Raw genomic sequence first — 22,339 nt, forward strand, 5'->3', positions numbered from 1 at the left:
ACAAAGGTAATTCCCAGCGTAAAGACGTAAGAGAAGCCCCGTGCACAGGTAGTGAGCTCATTGCAACACAGGCGAGTCCAATCGGGCAGGTAAACCCCAGTGCATAGGTGAGCTCGGTACAGTGGTAGCTTGATCCCCAGCCACAAATTGAAATCCGGTGCACAGGTAAATGAGTCAACACAGGTAGGTACGTACGTACGACAACAAAAACAACCCCTCCACCCACCTCACCTGTCGGGCAGGTGAGTTAATCGCACACGGACAAGCGAGGCGTGCAGGTGAGCTCATATGAAAGTGGGAACTAAATTTGCACATGGCGAGTCCATTTTCTGCAGGTGAATTCGATGCAAATGTGAGATCAGTATAGAGTCGAAGAGAGCGTGAAAGTGAGAACACTGCACAGGTAAAGGTGAGATCAACACACAGGTGAACTTATATCCCCGGTTGAAGTCGGTTCGTCAGAAAAGGTGAGAGCAATGAACAGCTGAAGTCATCCCGGGTTGAATTCGGTTCATCAGTAACGTTAAGAGCACCGGACAGTTAAAGTCTCTACACAGGGGAGCTCTGCGTTGGCATCAAAGAGTGCTGAAGAAGCGCCGTGCGGGCGGAGCTGGAACGTCGGACAACGGCCCGAGAAGTCGCCGGGACCTCGCGTAGCGACACCGCAACTTTGAAGAGTAACTCGAAATCCGGCGTAGAGGTGAACAGCCAGTTAAGATGAAGCAGAGGCGAAACTGAAGCCGAATTGCACAGTACCCGTGGCGCAGATGAACCGGAGCTCAAAGGTACAAAACGCCTCGTGGCACGCGTGGCTTCATTTGGGCGCAGGCGAGCGCGGCGGCAACGACATCGTGAGCTCGGTGAGTGCGGCAATGGGTCAGGTGGGCCCCCAATGTTGTGATTTGTCTCGCACGGCCGCACCCTCGAGGCTACTCTATCTCATGTCCTCATCCACATCGTCGTTACGCTCACGGTCTCGAACATTGAACGCTGCCGGGGGCGCTCCAACGCCCTGGTAAAATGCAGCCCACGACAGCTCCGTGCTAGAAACAAAAGTAAACCGCGTTTTCAATAACTGCTGTACTTTGACACTGTTGCAAAAAATCTCATGATGGTGGTCAAGGGGGGGGGGGGCAACTCGTAGCTTTGACCACCGGGGGGGGCAGGGGTGGGGGGACAGGGGGGGGGGGCAAGGCACCCCCCCGTTCTCCCTCGCGCTCGTTAAATTATGTTGTCAATGCATTACGCACGCAACGCACTCGATATTCAAGTTTGTGACTGTACAGGCCACGCGCCCTCTCGTGGCTGTCGCCCTGCGCCGGTTGAGCAGAAACCACCGCGGGTTTCGGAGTGCGACTGATCAACTCAACGTCTGCCGGGTTGCCCGACAGAGATGGGGACATTTCATTGGAGTCGATACACGGTGGGGGACGGAGGCGGCGGATGAGATTCCAAGTGACGAGGTGAGAGAGTGAGTAATATTGATTTGAAGCTTTCGTGACTGCAGGAATCCATGCGCTTTGGTTCTTTCGGTAAAGTCACGTGGGTAGAAAAATAATAAGAGCACGACGTTTCGATCGCGATTGCTGCTGCGGGGTCCACTTTCTGTCCCGCCTCTCCCCCCCCCCCTACTGCTGAGGCCTACTATATAACCTCGTGCCACGGCAGATGTCGCCTACTATGGCAGTTTGTTCTTGCTGTGGTTGTCCCACCTGATGATGATTGCTTGTGTTGCGACCGAAACGTCGTGATCTATTAGTTTTCTACCTACGTGACTTTAGCGAAAGAACCAAAGATTGTGAGTGAATATGTGAGTGAATAGGTGAGTGGGTGAATGAGAAGGTAGGCGAGTCAGTCGGTGAGTAGGTGAGTGAGTGGGTAAGTGGATGAGTGAGCGAGTGGATGGCGAGTAGGTGAGTATTAGGGTGCCACTCAAAGCACGTAGAGGCAGAGGAGAGAATGAAGTGGCTGGAGAGGGTGGGGACTTTGAGCCCCTGTGACTGAGCAGAGTAGAAGGCGACTCAGGCAGTCAATGTTACGTTCCACAAGTCACAGAGGGGCGAGCGATCAAACCGAAACCTCACTGTGCCATACGCATATTGAGTGTCATCCTCCTGCACGGGTGAACCCATATGACATATATATACACGCCTGTTATATACAAATACACAGACTTAGAAGTTGGGACACAGACTGACTTAGCCATACGCAAGAAGAGTTACAAACTTAGGGAAACGGGCCGGTCCCGCCCATGGGGGTGCGGGGGCTGGAGTGCGGGGGGGGGCGGGGCTGGATCGGCCACTGAACGGCATGGAGGGGTTTGCGCCGCCTCGCTTGACAACGCCGAGCTGTTCCCGCAGCGCACGGGGGGACTTTGCCGCGGTTGTCAAGAACTGAGTCCAGAGTCCACGGGTCTCTGTGCAGTCATTGTTGACTCGGCTGAGACCACCGACTCGCTGCGCTTGAGAACCCGGTTTTTAGAATTGAAGGACAGCTGAGAAGCCAGAACCCCGGACACCGGGGACTCGGTGGAGGTGGCTTCGTGTCGCGTTCCCGACATGGACATTGCGAACCCCCTGCAGCCACCCGATCACTGCTTGTGACCTTGAAATTCAACAACAAAATCCATAAGAAGGTTTTTTGGGTTAGATTGCGTAAATAGAAATGTGTCGTTAAACCCACCACCACCTGACGCAGCCAATTAGGAAGGTTTGTCACTTAGACAGAACACGCCAATTAATTACCAGTTCAGCACAACGGTGTTTGAGGGTAAACCAATCACGACATTTACAATTGTACGCGATTTCACCAAAAAAAACCTCATGGATAAGATTGGTCGCGAAAGCCTACTACTATGACGTGTTAAAACTAGCAAAAAAACAACTTGCACTCGACTACATGATGAACATCGATGGAATGCAATTGGCTGACTGGACTGTGATGGGGGGGCGACCGTGAGGTTATAAAGCGTCATCGGTAAACTGTTTCTAACCATGCCGCCGCCGCGTGTGTGAATCCAGCAGATCGTCCTATACAGAACCCTCGTCTCGTCCACTAAATTAACCATCGGTCTATCTTTCTACATAGTGAGTCTTTTGTGTACGACTTGGGGAAATGCGCATCGATGCAGAGAGCGACTCTACACATTAAAGGAGAGAAAGTAAAAAGTAATTCCGTTTGACTTTTGTCAACTCTTCGATTTAAAGCTTTCGTGACTGCAGGGATTCATCTTCTTGGTTCTTTCGGTAATGTCACGTAGAAGGGAAGTAATACAATAATAAAAATAAAACATAATAAAATAAAATAATATAAAAATAAAACATAATAAAATGAAATAATATATTTTATTTTATTATGTTTTATTTTATTATGTTTTATTTTATTATGTTTTATTTTATTATGTTTTATTTTTATTATTTTATTACTTCCCTTCTACGTGACATTACCGAAAGAACCAAGAAGATTTTGTCAACTCGCCAAAAAAATAACCCTCGACTCAAATCACGTGTTTTGACCGACTCCATACACACAGCGTATTGCGTTTATATCCATACTATATATGTACATATATATACTATATATCATATATAAGTATATATACAGGGACTCCTGTAAGTGCAACTTCATTCCTGTCGATTCCAAACACGTCATACGGCGTGTCCACTAAACATGGAGAAATGGCTTTAAAAGTTGTATAATCTCCTCTAGATGTAATGCCACTGGTTCTTTGTGTTCTGCTGATGTAGATGCCACTGGTTCTTCGTTTTCTGTATATGGAGATGCCACTGGTTCTTCGTGTTCTGCAGATGTAGATGCCACTGGTTCTTCGTTTTCTGTATATGGAGATGCCACTGGTTCTTCACGTTCTGCAGATGTAGATGCCACTGGATCTTTACGTTCTGCAGATGTAGATGCCACTGGTTCTTCGTGTTCTGTAGATGTAGATGCCACTGGTTCTTCGTGTTCTGCAGATGTCACTGGTTCTTCACGTTCTGTAGATGTAGATGCCACCGCCGCCATCTATTGCGCGGCGGTTGAACTTACGACTCGCGGTCCAAACAGGCAACTTGACATGCGGACCAGGTTTGTTCGTATCCGAGTTTGTAATTCGAATGTTCGTAAGTAGAGGAGTCCCGGTCTGTATGTATGTGCACAACAGCAGCCGCCATTTTCACACAGTGGCGGTGACATCACCACGCTATTTGTGCCAGGCCAGGTGCACCTCGAAGGCTGTCACGAAGGTGTGTAAAGTGCTGCTGCTGCCAGGAGCTCCACGGGACAGACCCAGGTAAGTACCAATAGTGGACTCCTGTGCCAGGCTAGGTGCAGGAGGAGGTCCCGGGACAGACCCAGGCAGGTGCCACATGGGTTGACCGACCTTAACTTGGCAGAGGCACCACCTGTGCTCCCAATGTGCCAACAATGGCAACAGCCGCCATTGACCACTAAGTGGCGGTGATGTCACCACAGCGCTTGTGCCAGGCCGGGTGCACTTTGAGGCCACTTGAAGCGTCGAGTGCTCGCTGGCAGGAGGTCACAGAACAGACCCAGCAGGTGCCACGTGTTGACCGACTTGGACGACTGGCTGACGATATGTACATACACGCACACCTGTCTCGACGTTCGTCCAACGTGGAAGAGTAGGCCAAACACACCTAGAACCCGGAGGCTTGAATCTTTACCTTTCCAGCTATTGTACATACACACGACTTATGCAATGTACACAGTATTTATCTTAAATCTTTTTTATACAATTTGTGTAGGTAGTGACGTGTATATATATATAACATATGTCTGAGACTATTGTGCTCAATCTAATTGGATTCACAATTGACTGCTTTGGGGCAGATGGCTTCAGTAACTCGCCCGACGATGCTGGTTGTAACTTCCAGCGAAGCGTCCGTGTCGACCCAATTGCTGTGCATACGTTGAACTCAATTTCATTCACACCGTACGTAGCCAACTACGCTAGCCAGAGGTGTGACACACGTTGTGTGTGGATCACTCTTCCCCCGCACCTCTAATCAGCACGGTTGATTACGTACTGTTCGAAAGAAGTTAAACACGCACACACACACACAAAGTCGAAAAATCACTTTCCTCTGCCTATCACTTTTCCCTTTCCAAATCCAAATTGCAAAATCATTTCTGTTGAACTGCTTTTTCCGTGCTAGTTTGTCATTCCCCCGCACCTCCGATCAGCACGGCTGGTTAGGTACTGCGCGAAAGGAGCGCAGACCACAGCGGGCTCACCGTGCAGTCCGTAGCTTGTCTTGAGTGTATCTCGATGGGTCTCTGTGTCTCATTGGGTCTCTATGGGTTGACTTTATGGTCCATCGTTTGGGTCTCATGACCACAGCCGCACGGCCTTGGGCTCGTGTCTCTAACAACAAATTGGCAGTGTTTGTTTGACGGGGCAATGTTGCTACATCGGCCGTGTCGGGTGGAGGAGGGTACGACTACACACGCAATTATTTTTTTTACCGACACGATCCGACTCCAAAAAGTCAGCGAACCGGCGGCTCGCTCCGTTCCACAAGTAAACACGTGACCTTCGCGTCGGCCGCACCACGGAGGAGTCTGGGTTGGACTCCCGACCTCGGGGTGCCAGTCTGCGTGGAGCGTGCACATTCTCTCTTCCCCCTCCCCCCCCCCCGTTCCCTGCCACGGGGCTTCCTCGGCGTTCTCTCGCTTCATCCCATGGCAACAACCCCCATACACCACACACGCACAAACAACGGAACAACGGATATCCACCAAATCATCACCACTTGCTAAATAATCACTGCATTCGCATGGCACGGAGCAGCAACAGCATCGCTGCCCCGCCCCCCGTGCTGTGAACACATGGCAAGACCCCCCCACACCCCTGCAAAGGAGTATTTCTCAGTGACACCGCGTGTCGTTCGTGTGTACCCTGTATGTCTGCCTGCACGTCGCCCACATCTGTCCATCACTCCGCGTACGTTACCAGCGCGCGTGTCCACGTTGCACGGCGTGACCCCATCGTGTGCCGTCGCGTGTTGTCATCAAGTGCCACGAGTCGTCACGTGCCACCACGCGTACGTCATGACGTCTCAACGTTAATCAACAAGCGTGTCAACACGCGTGTCGTCACGCTACGCATGGTCGCGGCTCGTCCACACGTCGCCACACGCGTGCCGTCGTCACATGTTGTAGGCCACGTAGATGGGGTCGAGCTTGTCCGCGAAGAATCCGTCACGCAGGTGCAAGCGCTGCTTCTCCCCCCGCGAGTTGATGGGAATGACGCCCACGTCCACCACCACCACGACGCCAACCTGCACCACCCGGGGTGGGAGAGATGCCACGCCGTTACCATGGTGGACAAGAGAGGGATGGGACGGGTGGAGGGATGGACAATGCCACCACCAAAACAGGACAAAGATCCCCCGTGTGTCGCCTTAACAGACGGTAGGGGAAAGTCTACGTGTTTAAACAGGGGCAAGTGCTGTTAGTGGGTAGCCCCTATGAAGGCCAGCACGGCACTCCACGGGGTGGGTCTCCCGAGTGGTGATGTTTACTGCACACCGCACCAGGTATTCGTTTGAGACAGAGTCGATCTAGGGGAGGCTCGGCACCGATTGAGATAATGGTCAATGGTGTTGGCCGTCAGCGGGAGTCGAACTCTGGTCGCCAGGGTTGTAGTGCAACATCACTGCTCCCCACAACCACCACCACTACAACCGTCACCCCGAAATATCAACGTCACCACCATCATCACCAACACCCCACCAGCATCGTCCTCACCATCATCGTCATACCACCATCAACTTCATCACCGCAATCACCAAACTCTTCATCGGCAGGTTCCACCACCATCATGAAGACGTAATAACAGACAGCTGGGGAAAGTGTGAGCACCACCCAGTAAAACGTGCAACGTTAGACCAACGTTGGACCAACGTTCCACGTGTAATGAGAGCCTATGTCTGGCTCACATGGTGATTGGCTCTGGCGGTCCTGCTCTACAGCCAATGGGGGGAGAGCCTGGGAGCATGGCCCTGGTGTGATCGAGGGATGTCAGCTAGGATGATTGGTTCTGCTGGTCTTAGCCTCAGCCAATGGGAAGACAAGTCAGGGGCGTGGTCCGGGAGTTGATGAAGGAATCTGGAACATTCAGCGCAGGCTATGAAGGATTGGCTGGAGGGTACCACGTGACCCAGGCATTAAATAACGGAAGAGCGGAGGGACATGTGGTCAGACAAGGAACGAAGAGAGAGAGAGGGGCCACGACTGAGCAGGGCTCCAAGTGCCACGTGGCAGTGCGTCTCTTGCCATCTGTCTGCCCACTTCCCATTGCCTGCCAGCAATGGGGAGTGCTTGTGAATGGAGAAAAGTAAATAAAAAGACGGACTCCACAAGCTGTCTCCAGAGTGTTATTACACACGCATTCTAGGCACCCCAAGCCCTCTACCCACTCCAGAGTGGGGGCTGTGACGAGGCAGAAGAAGTCACCAGCCCCCAAGGCCCCCACCAGCGCCCCCCGCTCACCCACCAGCCCCCCCCTCACCCACCAGCCCCCCCCTCACCCACCAGCGCCCCCCCTCACCCACCAGCGCCCCCCCTCACCCACCAGCCCCCCCCCCCCACCCACCAGCCCCCCCCTCACCCACCAGCCCCCCTCACCCACCAGCCCCCCCCCCCCCCTCACCCACCAGGAGGTGATGCTCCTCAAGTGCGGTGGCCGTGACGAGGGCGACGAGGTCGAGGGCCTCCTGCTCGGAGCCCTGCAGCTCGAGCACCACCACCAGCAGGTCGGTCCACTCGAACACCGCACTGGTGACCACAACAATTACTCGTCAACAACAATTACTACAGCCTCAGCACCACGACGAGCCGACTACCCCGATCCAGGCTGCCACGCAGACTCACGCTCCACGTGACGCTACGCCGCCCCCCTCACTTGCACGCCGAAAGTGTGCGTGTGTGCGCACGTGTGTGCGCACGTGTGTGTGCGCGTGTGCGCGTATGTTTGTGTGTGTGTGCACCCCAGGACCCCCCCCCCCCACCACTCGGCGATGTTGCGGTGGGCGCGCAGGATGGACGACTCGATGTCGATGGGGTGGTAGCGCAGCCCCTTGAGCTCCATCGCCTCCTCCAGCGCGCCCACCACGTACAGTGCGTCGTGGCGCTCTGCACGCACGCACACACGCGCACACACACACGCACACACAGAGAAAGATCTCCCCCGTGTAGCCTTAACAGACTCTTGAGGCATCTGCTGTTAGCGAGCACATACACAAACACATACAGACTGGAAAAAATACATCGTCCGGCTATACATTCTGGCACACAAGACACGCACATACGTACACACGCACGTACGTACACACGCATGCACGTAGACACGCGTGCACAGACGCACAAACACACGAACATACATATGCACAGACGCACGAACACACACGCAGACACACAAAGACACACACGCACACGCAGACACACACACAGACACACGCGCACACAGACGCGCACGCACCGCCGCTGGCGTCGGTGAGCTCCGTGCGCCGCAGGAAGCCCAGGTAGCCGGTGCGCGCCCACGCCGTGTGCGTGTCGCCGAAGCTGAGCCGCGCTCCAAAGTGCTCGGAGCAGCGAGCGTCGTCGCCGTGCACCGAGAAGTAGCCGCTGGCGCTGTGCGGGCTGCTCACCCAGATCTACGGAGACAAAGATCCCCCGCGTAGCCTCGACACACCGTTGGGGCAAGTGCTGTTAGCGAGCAGCGCCTACGGAGGCCGGCAACAGCACACGAGCGGGTGGGTGGATGGAGCCAGCAACCACGCCCGGCCGCCTTTGTCTCCCCGGTGGCGACGTTTACACACCGCGCCAGGTACTCATTTGAGGCCGAGTCGACCTTCGCGAGGCCCACGGCAGGTTCAGGTAATCGTCTCCGGCCACTGTTGACCGAGCGGGACTTGAACCCGGGTGGCTGAGTTTGTGGTGCAGTTATTCCGCGTTTTCTCAGTGCATAACCTTGTCTGTCTGTCTGTGTCTGCGTGTCACCCCATCTGTCCATCGCTCTGCACGTCCACCGCGTGTCCCCGCACGTCTCCCCTCCCCCCCGTGTCTGTCCGTGAGTGTCTCCACCCCCCCTCCCCGTCCGCGCTACCCGCCAGCGTGAGCCCCTTGCTGCCTGTGAAGGCTACAAGGGGGGGGGGGGGGTGTGGGGTTTGTTGGGGGCCCCACCTCCCCGAGGTGGGAGTCCCCGAGGGGACCCCGGTGCTCGGGGCTCACGATGATGACCCGCACGCCCGGCAGGATCTGAGGGGACACGGGGCGACGGGGAGATACAAGGACACAGATACAAGGTGGGACAGACAAACATAGATGAGGGCACGTAGGGACAGGGGGAGACACGCAGGGACAAGAGGAGACAGAAAAGGGATGCGGAGACGAGAGAAAGCGGGGAGGCAAAGATTAATTAGTTTTGGAAAACATCGTGAACAGTCAACAAAAAGAATGAGTCTATAGCTACCAGACCTGGGCCAGTCAGTCAGTCAGTCATTGGCTGGGCTAGTCACGTGCAGACACTGACCTTGCCTGACTCCATCAGTGCGACACTGTGAGGAGCTCCCCTCTCCACGATCCGAACCCTGCACACACAAGACAAAGATCCCCCATGTAGCCTTAACAGACTGTTGGGGCAAGTGCTGTTAGCGAGCACCTATGAAGGCCGGCACGGCACACGAGGGGGGGGGGTGGCCAGTGCCACGCCCGGCCGCCTTTGTCTCCCCAGTGGCGATGTTTACACGCCGCACCAGGTACACATTTGTGGCTGAGTCGAGCGGGAATCAAACGCTGTCTACCAGGTTCGTAGCTCGGCGTGCTAACCACTACACTACCGCTACACACACACGGGTACACACACACACACACACGGGTACACACACGTGTACACACACACACGGGTGCATACACACACACGTGTACACACACACACGTGTGTGTGTATGGCTGTGCGTACCGGTCGTGCCACAGCGCTCTCGTGTCCACGTACACCGTGGTGGGGTCGGGCCCTGCCGCACTCTGCTGAGAAACACGCGGCCAGCAGCACACCACTCGGCACACCGCTAGGCATACCACTCGGCACACCGCTAGGCATACCACTCGGCACACCGCTCAACATACCACTCAGCATACCACTCAGCACCATGGCCAACATACCACTCAACATACCACTCAACATACCACTCGGCACACCGCTAGGCATACCACTCGGCACACCGCTCAACATACCACTCAGCATACCACTCAGCATACCACTCAGCACCATGGCCAACTTACCACTCAGCACACCACTCAGCATACCACTCGGCACACCACTCGGCACACCGCTCAACATACCGCTCAACATACCACTCGGCACACCACTCAACACACCACTTGGCACCATGGCCAACATACCACTCAGCATACCACTCAGCATACCGCTCAACATACCACTCGGCACACCGCTCAACGTACCACTCGGCACACCGCTCGGCACACCGCTCGGCACACCGCTCGGCACACCGCTCGGCACACCACTCGGCACACCACTCGGCACACCACTCGGCACACCACTCGGCACCATGATCAACATACCACTTGGCACACCGCTCGGCACCACGATCAACACCACGGCCAGCACAATGCTCATCACACCGCTCAGCGCACGAGCCCACAATCCCCTACCAAATCACGCACATCACACACACAGAGATCCCCATATAGCCTGAAATTCAACTAAACTATTGTTAATTTGACCAGGTAAGGCCCACAGAGCTATGTAGCTATTTTTCATAAGCGACCTGGCCACAAATGACAGCTCAATGAAGTGGCTTATCACGCGTGGTGATGTTGATTCTCAATGCGGAGGGAAAAACCCGAGGACCCGGAGCAAAATCCACGCGACTACAGGGAGAGAGACGCACAAACTCCAAATTTACAGCAGCAGGCGTCAGGGTCGGGATAGAACCCACGACCTCCTGTATACCAGGCAAGATAGTTAACATCTCCCAGCCACTGTGCTGTTAGCGAGCACCTATTAAGGCCGGTATGGCACATGGGGGTGGTCAAGCACCACACCCGGCCGGCTAATGCCACCCGAGGGATGGTTAACACACCACGTCAGTTACTCTGTTAGGGCTCAGTCGACCTAGAGGAGGCCCAGTGAGCGGCTCGGATTTTCGTCACCGATATTGGCTGTGAGCGGGAATTGAACTCCGGCTGTGCGGGGTTCGTTTAAGATGTAATTGTTTTATTTTCTCTACGCTCACACGTGGCGGCTGGCCAACGCGTGCCACATTTGCCCCGGACGTTTAATAGACGTCCGGCAAGCCGGTGACCAGTTTCCCAACCGGTTGAACCCGCAGGCGGTGACGGCTAACGCACACAAGCCGCTTTCAACCGCACGGCACACGCGCGGGAGGGGTGGCGGACGAGGAGGAAGACGAGGAGGAGGATTCCGACCTCTGACCTTTACCTGCTCTGACGTCTTCCCGAGCCTGTGAGGCTGGAGGTGGCGCGGGGGGTGGGAGGGGGGAGAGGGGGAGAGGAGGGCAGGAAGGCACATTAGGACAGGCCACCAGTCGGGCGGGGGGCAGGGGGGGGCAGGCGGTGCGGCCCGAGGTTGAGAATGGGCGCGGAGGAGCCGGCGTGAGGGTTTGATTCGGGGGCGAGTGCCGGGTGGGCGAGCAGAGAAGTAGAGGTTCGTGCAGGGCGGTGTGGAGATGTGCAGGGCATTGCATGGAGGTGTAGGAAGGTTCAAGGAAAGTGTACGGAGGTACACGGTGGTGCAGGGTGGTGCAGGGTGGTGCAGGGTGGTGTAGGGAGGCGCAGGGTGGCACACCTGCAGGCACACGGCGGGGCTGACGCGGCAGCCGAAGGCGGTGGTGACGGCGCGGGCGTGCAGGCCCAGGTGGCGGAACAGCTTGGAGAAGGAGAGCGTGAGGGTGGCGCGCGGACGCTCCTCCGCCACCACCACGCACGTGCGCACCCGCGACAGGTCCACGCCACGCGCCTGCACGCGGCACACCGACGTGCGCAGCACACCACATACAGCACACCACATACAGCACACCGCACGCAGCACACCACATACAGCACACCGCACGCAGCACACCACATACAGCACACCGTGCGCAGCACACCGTGCGCAGCACACCGACACGCACAGCACACCACACAGCATACCGCACGCAGCACACCGACACACACCGCACGCACAGTCACATTCTTCTTCTTTCGTGTGGCGTTTGAGCAAAGCAGCAGCGGCAGCGGCGGCGGGGCTACAACCCGTACGTCTAATGTCATCAGCCAGGCCAACCGAGTTCGGTAGCCCACTTGTGCCGCCAGAGTACGTGTACTCTCAATTGCGTCCGTCGCTTCTGAAACATAAGCTCATAGCGCGGTGGGCTTTTCCCTCACCAGTTGTGTACATGTCTGTTTTTACGGTGATCTGTTTACCGTTCTTCTACTTCGCACTCCTGTCGTGTTTGTATTGTTTGTTGTTGTAACGTTCCGACCCCCGTGTCCCTACTGGGACATCTGTCAAAAAAGAGCTTTTTAGATCATCGGATTCCTCCTGGGTAACTAAATATTCCGGAGCGGTCGTGTAGCGCCGAACACTTCCCGTCCACCTCCGACCACCTAACGCCCTGAACAGCCCCCCACCCAGCCCCCCACCCAGCCCCCCACCCAGCCCCCCTCCAGCCCCCCCCCGCACCTTGAGCGCGTCGGTCTGGGTCCCGAGGCCGCGTGTGCACAGCTCCATGGCGGAGTAGGAGCAGAAGGTGTCCCGCACGCGGTACTGGCTCACGGCCGAGAGCCACAGGGACACGTTCAGCTCCAGCTCCGACGGCGGGATGAGGATCGACTGGTGGCCCGAGTACACGCTGCTCACACACGCACACACACGCACGCACGCACGCAGGCGCATGTGTCTGAGGAAGCGCGCGTACGAAGCGCGCGTACGTAATGCACACAAGCAAGCAAACGTAAACAAGCACGTGTACGTAATGTGCATGTGTACGTACACGCGTCTTTGTATATAAACACGTCGCGCGTCCACGCGTATGCATGGGACGCGCACGCAGACGAGTGAGCAAGCAAGCAAGCGAACGCACGACCGGGCGGACTAACCACGTGGGCAAATGAGTAAACGCACGAACGAGCGAGCGTGTGCGTGTGTGTGCGAATGACCCCGATGGGGACGCGCCGCCGCCGCCGCACACCTGCTGAGACACCAGAGCACGAAGCCCATGCCGCAGTAGGGGTCCAGGCAGAGGGCGACCTCGCGCGACGGGTACAGCTCGCACTGCAGCTTGATGGAGCGGCACAGCGCGCCCACCGCACCGTGCGGCATCTACGGCGGGCAGAGGGGCGCACGTACGCACGATGATGACGGCCGCTCATCCGTTCACAACCGCTCGTCCATTGACAACGGCTCACCTACCCCACACTGGGGGTTAGGGGCAGCGTGGGCACCGTGTGGTTGGTGAGCGCTGGACCCCCCCCCCCGCCGCGCACCTTGACCCCGGCGAGCGTGCCGCTGGTGGAGACGCTGTAGTCGAGGTAGCAGAGCGCGTCGGGGTCGCAGGGAGAGTAGAGCTGCGTGGGCCTCCGCTTGGGCAGGTCGTCTGGGGTGCGGGAGAGATGCCAACACCACCACCACCACCACTCGCCAACCACGCTCAACCACGCTCAACCACGCTCAACCAACACGCTCAACCACGCTCAGCTGTGAGCTCGAGGGCAGTAGTGCAGCAGCACGGGTCGGTAGTGCAGAGTGGTAGTGTGGTAGTGCAGTGTTGCATTGTGGTAGTGTGATAGTCCTGTGTGGTAGTGTGGTAGTGCAGTGTGGTATTGTGGGAGTGCAGGATGGTAGTGCAGTGTGGTATTGTGGGAGTGCAGGATGGTAGTGCAGGGTGGTAGTGCAGTGTGGTAATGTGGTAGTGCAGTGTTGCATTGTGGTAGTGTGATAGTCCTGTGTGGTAGTGCAGGGTGGTAGTGTGGTAGTGCAAGGTGGTAGTCTTGCGTGGTAGTGCAGTGGGGAGGCATTGCGGTGGCTGCAGTTCAGGGTGGTAGTGCGGCAGCTCTGCGTGGTGGTGGTGGGACCTGTGTCGATGATGAGCGGCCAGGCTCTGGCGTCCGGCGTGGGCCCCGCGTCCTTGGAGCGCAGCAGCTTCACCACGGCCTGCGACGCGAGGACGCAGGCCGACTTGCTCACCTGAGCCGACGCCGGTCACGGGGTCACGGGGTCACGGGTCAGAGGAGGCACACGGCTCAGGAGGACAGAGGTCGAGGGGTCAGAGCGGTCTTCTGCACTCATTTTCAGAGGTGGGGGGGGGCACTGTCGCCGACATGACGTCACCGGTGTGAGCAGGGCCACCACATGCTTACAGCCCTTGCCGGGTTTCACAGCAGCAGCACGCCGATGATGATGATGGGGGGTGATGTGATGATGATGGGGGGTGATGTGATGATGATGGGGGGTGATGTGATGATGATGGGGGTGTTGTCGCTCGTTGTGTGGTTGTCAGGGGCCGCACTAAAAGGCCACCAGGGGCCGCCAGTGGCCGGCGGGGCCGCGCTGGGTTAGACGCAGGTCGGGGCAGGGCGGAGGTTGAGGGGGTAACGACGGCACGAGGTTTGCAGTTTGGGGCCCGAGTGGTAAGTGGGGGCAACGATGGCTGCAGTTGGGGCCATGACGGTGTGGCGCGGAGTGGCCAGTGGTTGTGGCTGCGAGTTGTGGCTGGGGGTTGTGGCCGGGCAAGGGCGGTCCGACGTTGCGGCAACAGCAATGGTGGAAGCGGTGGTGATGGTAGTGGTGGTAGTGTTGGCCGTAGTGGTAGTAGTGGTGGTGGTTATGGCAGTGGTGGTGGTAGTGCTGGTGGTGGTAGTAGTGGTCATGGTAGCAGTGGTGCGTCACACGGCACTGGGCTGGTGCTTGCCGGCGTGTCGGTGGTGCGTCTACCTCGACGACCATCCTGGCGGTGGGGAGCGTGGTGGCGACGTGCTGCGGCTGTGGGGGCCGCACGGCGACGGGCACGCAGCCCGCGTACAGGCAGCCGTAGAATGACGCGATCAGCTCGATCCCTGCCTCCCGCACGCACGCACGCAGAGACAAAGACAACATCAAAGATCCCCCGTGTAACCTCGACAGACTGGACGGGCAAGTGCTGTTAGCGAGCAGCACGAGGGGGTGGGTGGCCAGCACCACGCCCGGCCGCCTTTGTATCCCCAGTGGCGATGTTTACACATCGCACCAGGTACTAATCTGAGGCTGAGTCGACCTAGGGGAGGCCCACGACCTGTTCTGATAATCGTCAACGGTGTTGACCATGAGCGGGAATCGAACTCGGGTCGCCGGGTTCATAGCGCAGCGTAGCGCTTAACCGCTTTCTCCACTACCGTTCCCCGCAGAGACGTACGCACCCACGCACGCAGAGACACGCACGCAGAGACACGTGCAGAGACACGTGCAGTGGACGCACGTGGAAACGCACGCAGAGAGACAAAGGTCCCCTGTGTAGCCTCTATCACCACCGGTGGAACCCGGGGTTCGGACCCTGGTTCCAGGCGCCGCTCACGACCCAACCGGCTACCCTCGACGGCAGTGGAGCCGACCCGTGCACGGACCGATTCCCCCGCCACGGCGAGCGTGGAACTTGCGGCGCGTAACGACTACCTGGCGCGTAGAGGAGCGCCACGTGGTCGCCGGGGTTCACCCGCCCCCTCTCCAGCAGCGCCACCGCCACCCGCTCGGCGCGCCGGTGCAGCTGCAGGCAGCTCACGGAGCTGGCCACCGCGCCCTGCGCGCCTCGGACAAAGGCAAAGGTCCCCCGTATTGCCTTTACAAAGTCGGGGCGGGCAAGTGCTGTTGGTAGCGAGCAGCAGCACCTGGTGACGAGGGGTTCACCGAGACAAAGATACACCGCTTAGCCCCCTCCTACACACTGCCCCCCCCCCCCCACACCGGCATAGTCACAGGCTGTTGGGGCAAGTGCAGTTAGCGAGCAGCACCTATGGCAATAAGCTCAGGAGCTTATGGGTGTCCACAATAATGAACGCCGATTTCGAGACCCAGACATCATCGTGGTCCCTCCTCCTGGCCTTGACATTCCTCCTCCTCCTGGAAAGCGCCGCTGGAACCATCATCAACCGCATCGCCACCCACGGCAGAGCCCCGACGCTGCACCACATCCTCGTGAACGGGAAGTTAAAGACGCAGCCACAGTGCTGCGAGCGGCACACCTTGGCGTTGAGCAGGATGAAGATGACGTGGTCTGGAGTGGTGACGGCTCTCCACTGCAGCACCTCGGAGAGGTAGAGACTCTAGGTGGGGGGCAGAGATGGCGGGGGAGGCAGGTGCAGAGTGAGCAACTCTCTCCGTGCGGGGGTCTGCGTTGTGAGACCAGAGAGCCACGTGCCAGAGAGCCAACGCCCACGATGGTAAGTGGAGGGCAGCATCTCGAGCCGTAGATTACTCACTTGTTGATTATGATGTACGTACGAATGTACGTTAAAATTCTTTCGCACCGCACGTAGCCAACCGTGATCATTTGAAGGTGCGGCTGATGGCTACCGGGGTAAGATCGTGATGATGCCTGCAGGGTTAGGCCTCGATTTGTGGTTCTGAGTGACATGGCTCGTGATGATGGCTGCAGAGTGGTGGGTCCAAGTGGCATGGCTCGTGATGATGGCTGCACAGTCGGTGGGTTCGCGCGCCGTGACGACGCCAGTGGCGCGGGCGTCACCTTCTTGGTGGGGTCGTCGTCGCAGGGGCCCAGGTCGCGGCCGCTCGCCTGCGCGATTCTCTTCCCGGCCACCAGACTCCCGACCATCACGGAGGCCGGGCCCACATCCACTGGCACGTGGGACGAGCCGGGGGGGGGAAGGGGAGGCACAAGGGGAATGTACCAAGGATAGCGCGGGGGGGGACAGGGGAAAAGGTGGGGGGGGGGGGGTGCATAGGGAATGCATGAAGACACCATGAATGGGCCAGGCCTCCGGGAATGTACCACAATCAGATAATTTGGGAGGGGGGGAATGTACCACGATAGTAAGGGGGGTGAATGGGGGGGCAGGGGGAGGGTAAGGTGGAATGTACCACGATTGGAAAGGTGGGGGTAGGCCAGACATTACGCGAGTGGCTGACCGGGCGAGGCGGGCAAGGGAGCGGGTGAGCTTGCGAGCGCACGTGCAGTGCTGCCCGCCCTGGAGCCACACCTGGCTGCTTCTGCCGCGGCTTGGGCAGGTTGGTGACGCAGGTGTGCGGGCACACGAGCACGTTGCAGGGGTGCAGGGTCCCCTCCAGGAAGCGCTGGCGCACCTCCGACAAGTGGATGCCGCCCAGCGGCGTCTTGGGCAGCGAGTTTGCGGGCAGCAGCGCCAGGCAGTAGACGCCCACCTGGTGCACACCGTCCACGGCCTGCGGGGAGTCGGCGAGCGCCCGTTAAGGCCGCGACGGTCTTCGCAGGCGGTGGTGCGGCCCGCACGGGCGGGGGCACGCGCGCGCACAGACAAAGGTCCCCCGTGTAGCCTTCAACAGTGTCGGGGCGAGTGCTGTTGGCGAGTAGCGTCGCCGCCTGTGAAGGCCGGCACGGCGCACGAGATTCGTGGGTGGCCAGCACCACGCCCGGTCGCCTTTGTCTCCCCAGGGGTGATGTCTAACACACCGCACCTGGGGAGGTCCAGGACCGGTTCAAATATTCGCCACCGTTATTGGTCGTGAGCGGGAATCGAACTCGGGTCGTCAGGTTCCGGGTGCAGCGCGCGCTAGGCATGACACTTCCGCCCCGCACCTCGCTCACACTCGCTCACCTGCAGAACCCAGGTCATCCACAAACACTCGCTCACACTCGCTCACCTCCAGAATCCAGGTCATCCACAAACACTCGCTCACACTCGCTCACCTGCAGAACCCAGGTCATCCACACACACTCGCTCACACTCGCTCACCTGCAGAACCCAGGTCATCCACAAACACTCGCTCACACTCGCTCATTCACTCACACTCGCTCACCTGCAGAACCCGAGTCATCCACTGGAAGCTGTCGTCCTCCGATGCGTCCGGGCGCTGCTCGGCCACCACCACGATCCGCTCGTCATGCAGAACGGTGATGGAGAACACTGCGATTCTGACGCACAAAGACAAAGGTCCCCCATGTAGCCTTAACAGACCGTCGGGGCAAGTACGGTTAGCGAGTAGCACCTATGAAGGCCAGCACGTTGCACGAAGGGGTGGGTGGTGGCCAGCACCACGCCTGACCGCCTTTGTCTCGCCAGTGATGATGTTTACTACACACCGCACCAGGTACTCATTTGGGGCTGAGTAGCCCTAGGCGAGGCCCAGGACCAGTCAAACAATTGCCACTGGTGTTGGCCGTGAGCGGGAATCGAACTCGGGTTCGCAGGTTCCTCGCGCAGCGCGCTAACCAGGACACTACCACTGCTCTCACGTGTGTGTGTCCGTGCTCATTCATGTGTGCGAGCACATGTGCGTGCGTGTGTGTGCATGTGTACGTGCGTGCATGTGTACGTGCATGTGCGTGTGTGTTTATGCATGTGCGTGCGTGCGTGTATGTGTGTGCGTGCACGTGCGTGTTCAGAATTAGAGCCACTCCCTGTTGTTTGGCAGTCTCCTGCCCCGGGTAGAGGACTGTCCACCCCTCATGGTCCACCGGACCTCCTGAATACCACAGAGATCCAGGCGGTACCGGTCCAGCTTCCTACAGAGTAGTGGCAGCCTCTCCTCCACAGTAAGCATTCGAATATTCCACGTGACCACCCGCAGTGATTTTTTTGTTGTTTCTGGAGGAGCTCCGAGGGTAAAGATTCAATCTCCTGGCTCCGCCAAATGGGGTTTTGGCCAGCAGACGTCATAGACGCCTTTTCCACCATGGCCTCCGGCACAAGCTTAATTAAAGATTTAATTCGTGGTTTAGTGGTAACTAATTGCAGGTGGAGGGGTTACCAGTCCCTCGCACCCGTCCAGAGCCCCCTTTTGCTGCTGTGGTGGCTACAAACGCCAATCGAAATTTGCCCTCTCCCCACGGCACTGAGGTTCCATCTGTTGAGGAAGTACTTAATGTGATCCAGAGTACGAGACCAGGAAAGGCACTGGGCAGATATGATCTCCCAAGCGAAATGCTGAGGGAGGGTTGCGTTTGTGCACAGACTGCCCTTCATCATAACAACAGTCTGGACCACTGGATGGGTTCTGCAGGATTGGAAGGATGCCCTGGTGGTCACCCTCTTAAAGAAGGGGGACCGCACAGATTGTAACAATTACAGGGACATCAAACTCCTCAGTGTGCTGGAAAAGGGCCTGGCAAGGATTATTCAACATCGCCTTACCAGGCGCGCTGGGGAGAGGCTTGCGGAGCCCCAATGCAGTTTCAGGAAAGGGCGGTCCTGCACAGATGCCATATTTTATGTGCATCTGCTACAGCAGAAGTGTAGAGAATTCCAACAAGACCTATATCTCTGCTTTATTGACCTGGTCAAGGCCTATGATACCATCAGTAGGCCTGGGCTCTGGGTTGTTCTTCGTGCTTTTGGAGTCCCTGAACCTCTGCTCACGATCATTAAGGACCTTCATGATGGTGAGCGGGCCCGGGTAAAACTATGTGGCAGCCGGGAGTCGGAACCATTCCCTGTTCACCTTGGGGTGCGACAGGGATGTCCTCCGACTCCCACATTATTTAACATGTATTACGACCACGTAGTTCGTGAAGCCTTCGATGGCTCTACTAAAGGCATTTATATCTGGTACAGATACAATGGGAGGCTGATCATGGAGGAGTTAGAGGCGCTGGTGCTGCACCTGGAGCTTGCCACTATCAGCCCCACCAAAACTAAGCAACTGCCTGGGTATTTTATACCATTGGACACTCCACCCCACAACTCCCAATTGGTGATGGGGCAGTTGTGGAGAGAGTGGAGAGTTTCCCATACCTCGGGAGTGTGCTTATGACCGGCTCTGGTTTGACAACAGAGATCTCACTCCGAATCAGTCGAGCGGCATTCTTTTCATCAGTTGCGTAACGCTGCGTGGAAGCTACCTGGTCTGTCACTCCGCACGAAGCTTCAGGTCTTCTCGGCCACAGTCATTCCCTCCCTTCTCCTAAGCTTGCGAAACGTGGACCCCCCTAATGGAGCATCTTCGCCGGTTAGAAACATTTAGGCTGGCCTGCCTACGACCCATCCTGGGTTTAACCAGGCTGGATTGTGTGAGGAGTTCATAAACCCTTGAAAGATCTGGACAAAGTCCCATCGGTGAGCTCCTCTTGCAGGCAAGGCTGCGTTGGCTGGGTCATGTAGCCCACATGCCAAGTCACCGCATGCCTAAACTGTTTTTTTTTGGCCGGATCGAGGGGGCTAAACGGGCGCGGCACGGGTTAGAGAAAAAATGGAGTGATACAGGAAGATGTGGAGCTGAGTGGCCTTGCCGATGACCGGTACCAGCGGTGATAAGATCGGCCTCTGTGGAGGAGGCTCGTGAAGGACGCTACTGGGCAGTTGGAGGCAGTCGCCCTCCAGCAACAACGGAGGGTGAAGGAGCGACGCTCACGACAACGAGCGGAGCGCTGGGTGGCTAAAGCACAGAAAGTTGGCACAGTAGGGGGCATCAGCCACTCGTCTCAGTCAGTCGACCCGTGGCACCTGCTGGGTCTGCCCCATGACCTCCTGCCAGCGGGCGTTCGACACTTCACGTTGCCTCAACATGCACCTAACCTGGCACAAGCGTCGTGGTGACGTAACCGCCACTTTGTAGTGAATTGCGGGTGTTGTGTGTACGTGCGTGTGTGTGTACGTGCCTCCCCCGGAAGACGAACTTGCCGGGCTCCACAGCGAGCACCGTGGCCACGACGTCGTCCGAGCTGTGGCGCCGGCCACTCACCAACATGGAGCCGTCCACACGGCTCACCACGCTCACCATACCGGCCTGGCGGAGTCACGCCACAACACAGGGGGTCACACCGCCACACAGAGGTCACACCGCAACACAGGGGGTCACACCGCAACACAGGGGTCACACCGCCACACAGAGGTCACACCGCAACACAGGGGGTCACACCGCAACACAGGGGTCACACCGCCACACAGAGGTCACACCGCAACACAGGGGGTCACACCGCAACACAGGGGGTCACACCGCAACACAGGGGTCACACCGCCACACAGAGGTCACACCACAACACAGGGGTCACACCGCCACACAGAGGTCACACCGCAACACAGGGGTCACACCGCAACACAGGGGTCACACCACAACACAGGGGTTACACCGCAACACAGAGGTCACACCGCAACACAGGGGGTCACACCGCCACACAGAGGTCACACCGCAACACAGGGGGTCACACCGCAACACAGGGGTCACCAGGGCTGAGTCCTGCACGCACAGCTCCTGTGAATCATCTGCTCCGGTGAATCTGGAGACTCGAGGTTTTAAGAATTGGGAACCTGAGATCTGAGAATCTAGGATTTCACGAATGTATGATCTGATATCTGTGCATCTGTTGATCTGTGGATATGTGGATCTGCTGATCTGGGATGTGTGGATCTGGGATCAGTTGATCTGTGATTCTGTGGATCTAGAATCTGCAATCTGTGCTGTGAGTGAGAGGGGGAGCTGGCAGACGGGGGGGTGGGGTGGGGGTGGGGGGGGCGACTCACAGGCGACACGAAGCCCAGGAGTCCGGTGCGCACGAACGGGAACTCTGCGTCCACCGGCACGCCCGACTCGCTGAGCGGTGAGAGCTGTGCCGGGGGGGGGAGCGGGGTTGGGAGGGGGGTGGGGGCCGGGGTGGGGGCCGGGGTGGGGGCAGGCATGAGGGAGGGGGGGGGGACCGGGGTTGGGCGTGTGGAGTCGGCACGGCCTCGCCCAGCAGAGGCATTGCCGCGAGTAACGGGGCGGTGTTTGCGTGGCACAGTGGTGGTGCAGTGTAGCGGTGCGGTGTGGTGGACTGCGGAGTGGTGCGGTGTTGTGTGTTGTGGTGGTGAGGTGTGGTGGTGGTGCGGTGTGGTGGTGTGGTGCGGGTTGGTGTGGTGGTGGTGCGGTGGTGCAGTGTGGTGGTGGTGTGGTGTGGTGGTGGTGCGGTGGTGCAGTGTGGTGGTGTGGTATTGTGGTGGTGTGGTGTGGTGGTGGTGCGAGGTGGTGGTGCGGTGTGTTGGTGTGGTATTGTGGTGGTGTGGTGGTGCAGTGTGGTGGTGGTGCGGTGTGGTGCGGTGTCGTGTGTTGGGGTAGTGGGGTGGTGGTGCGGTGTGGTGGTGCGGTATGGTGGTGGTGCGGTATGGTGGTGGTGCGGTGTGGTGGTGCGGTGCGGCGCAC

At 57.9% G+C, this 22,339-nt stretch overlaps 1 protein-coding gene across 1 annotated transcript in view; it reads right to left on the bottom strand.

Annotated features, from left to right (window-relative positions):
* Positions 1-5,885: 5,885 nt before the first annotated feature.
* Positions 5,886-22,339, bottom strand: part of LOC144951406 (disco-interacting protein 2 homolog C-like) — a 47,121-nt gene continuing 30,667 nt past the window's right edge. Inside the window, exons 21-41 of the mRNA XM_078881646.1 lie at positions 21,685-21,768; positions 20,823-20,950; positions 18,026-18,140; positions 17,230-17,431; positions 16,758-16,867; positions 16,255-16,335; positions 15,689-15,812; positions 14,975-15,096; positions 14,116-14,227; positions 13,528-13,637; positions 13,233-13,363; positions 12,725-12,893; positions 11,849-12,019; positions 11,483-11,512; positions 9,983-10,047; positions 9,554-9,611; positions 9,205-9,279; positions 8,501-8,675; positions 8,031-8,154; positions 7,677-7,797; positions 5,886-6,299 (exon numbers count right to left, since the gene is read on the bottom strand). Coding sequence (XP_078737772.1) covers positions 6,168-6,299; positions 7,677-7,797; positions 8,031-8,154; positions 8,501-8,675; positions 9,205-9,279; positions 9,554-9,611; positions 9,983-10,047; positions 11,483-11,512; positions 11,849-12,019; positions 12,725-12,893; positions 13,233-13,363; positions 13,528-13,637; positions 14,116-14,227; positions 14,975-15,096; positions 15,689-15,812; positions 16,255-16,335; positions 16,758-16,867; positions 17,230-17,431; positions 18,026-18,140; positions 20,823-20,950; positions 21,685-21,768 — 2,439 coding nt within the window. The 3' untranslated portion in view covers positions 5,886-6,167. The remainder of the gene's footprint in view (positions 6,300-7,676; positions 7,798-8,030; positions 8,155-8,500; positions 8,676-9,204; positions 9,280-9,553; positions 9,612-9,982; positions 10,048-11,482; positions 11,513-11,848; positions 12,020-12,724; positions 12,894-13,232; positions 13,364-13,527; positions 13,638-14,115; positions 14,228-14,974; positions 15,097-15,688; positions 15,813-16,254; positions 16,336-16,757; positions 16,868-17,229; positions 17,432-18,025; positions 18,141-20,822; positions 20,951-21,684; positions 21,769-22,339) is intronic.

This window comes from Lampetra fluviatilis, chromosome 62 (genome assembly GCF_964198595.1).
Source record: "Lampetra fluviatilis chromosome 62, kcLamFluv1.1, whole genome shotgun sequence".
Classification (NCBI taxonomy): Eukaryota; Metazoa; Chordata; class Hyperoartia; order Petromyzontiformes; family Petromyzontidae; genus Lampetra; species Lampetra fluviatilis.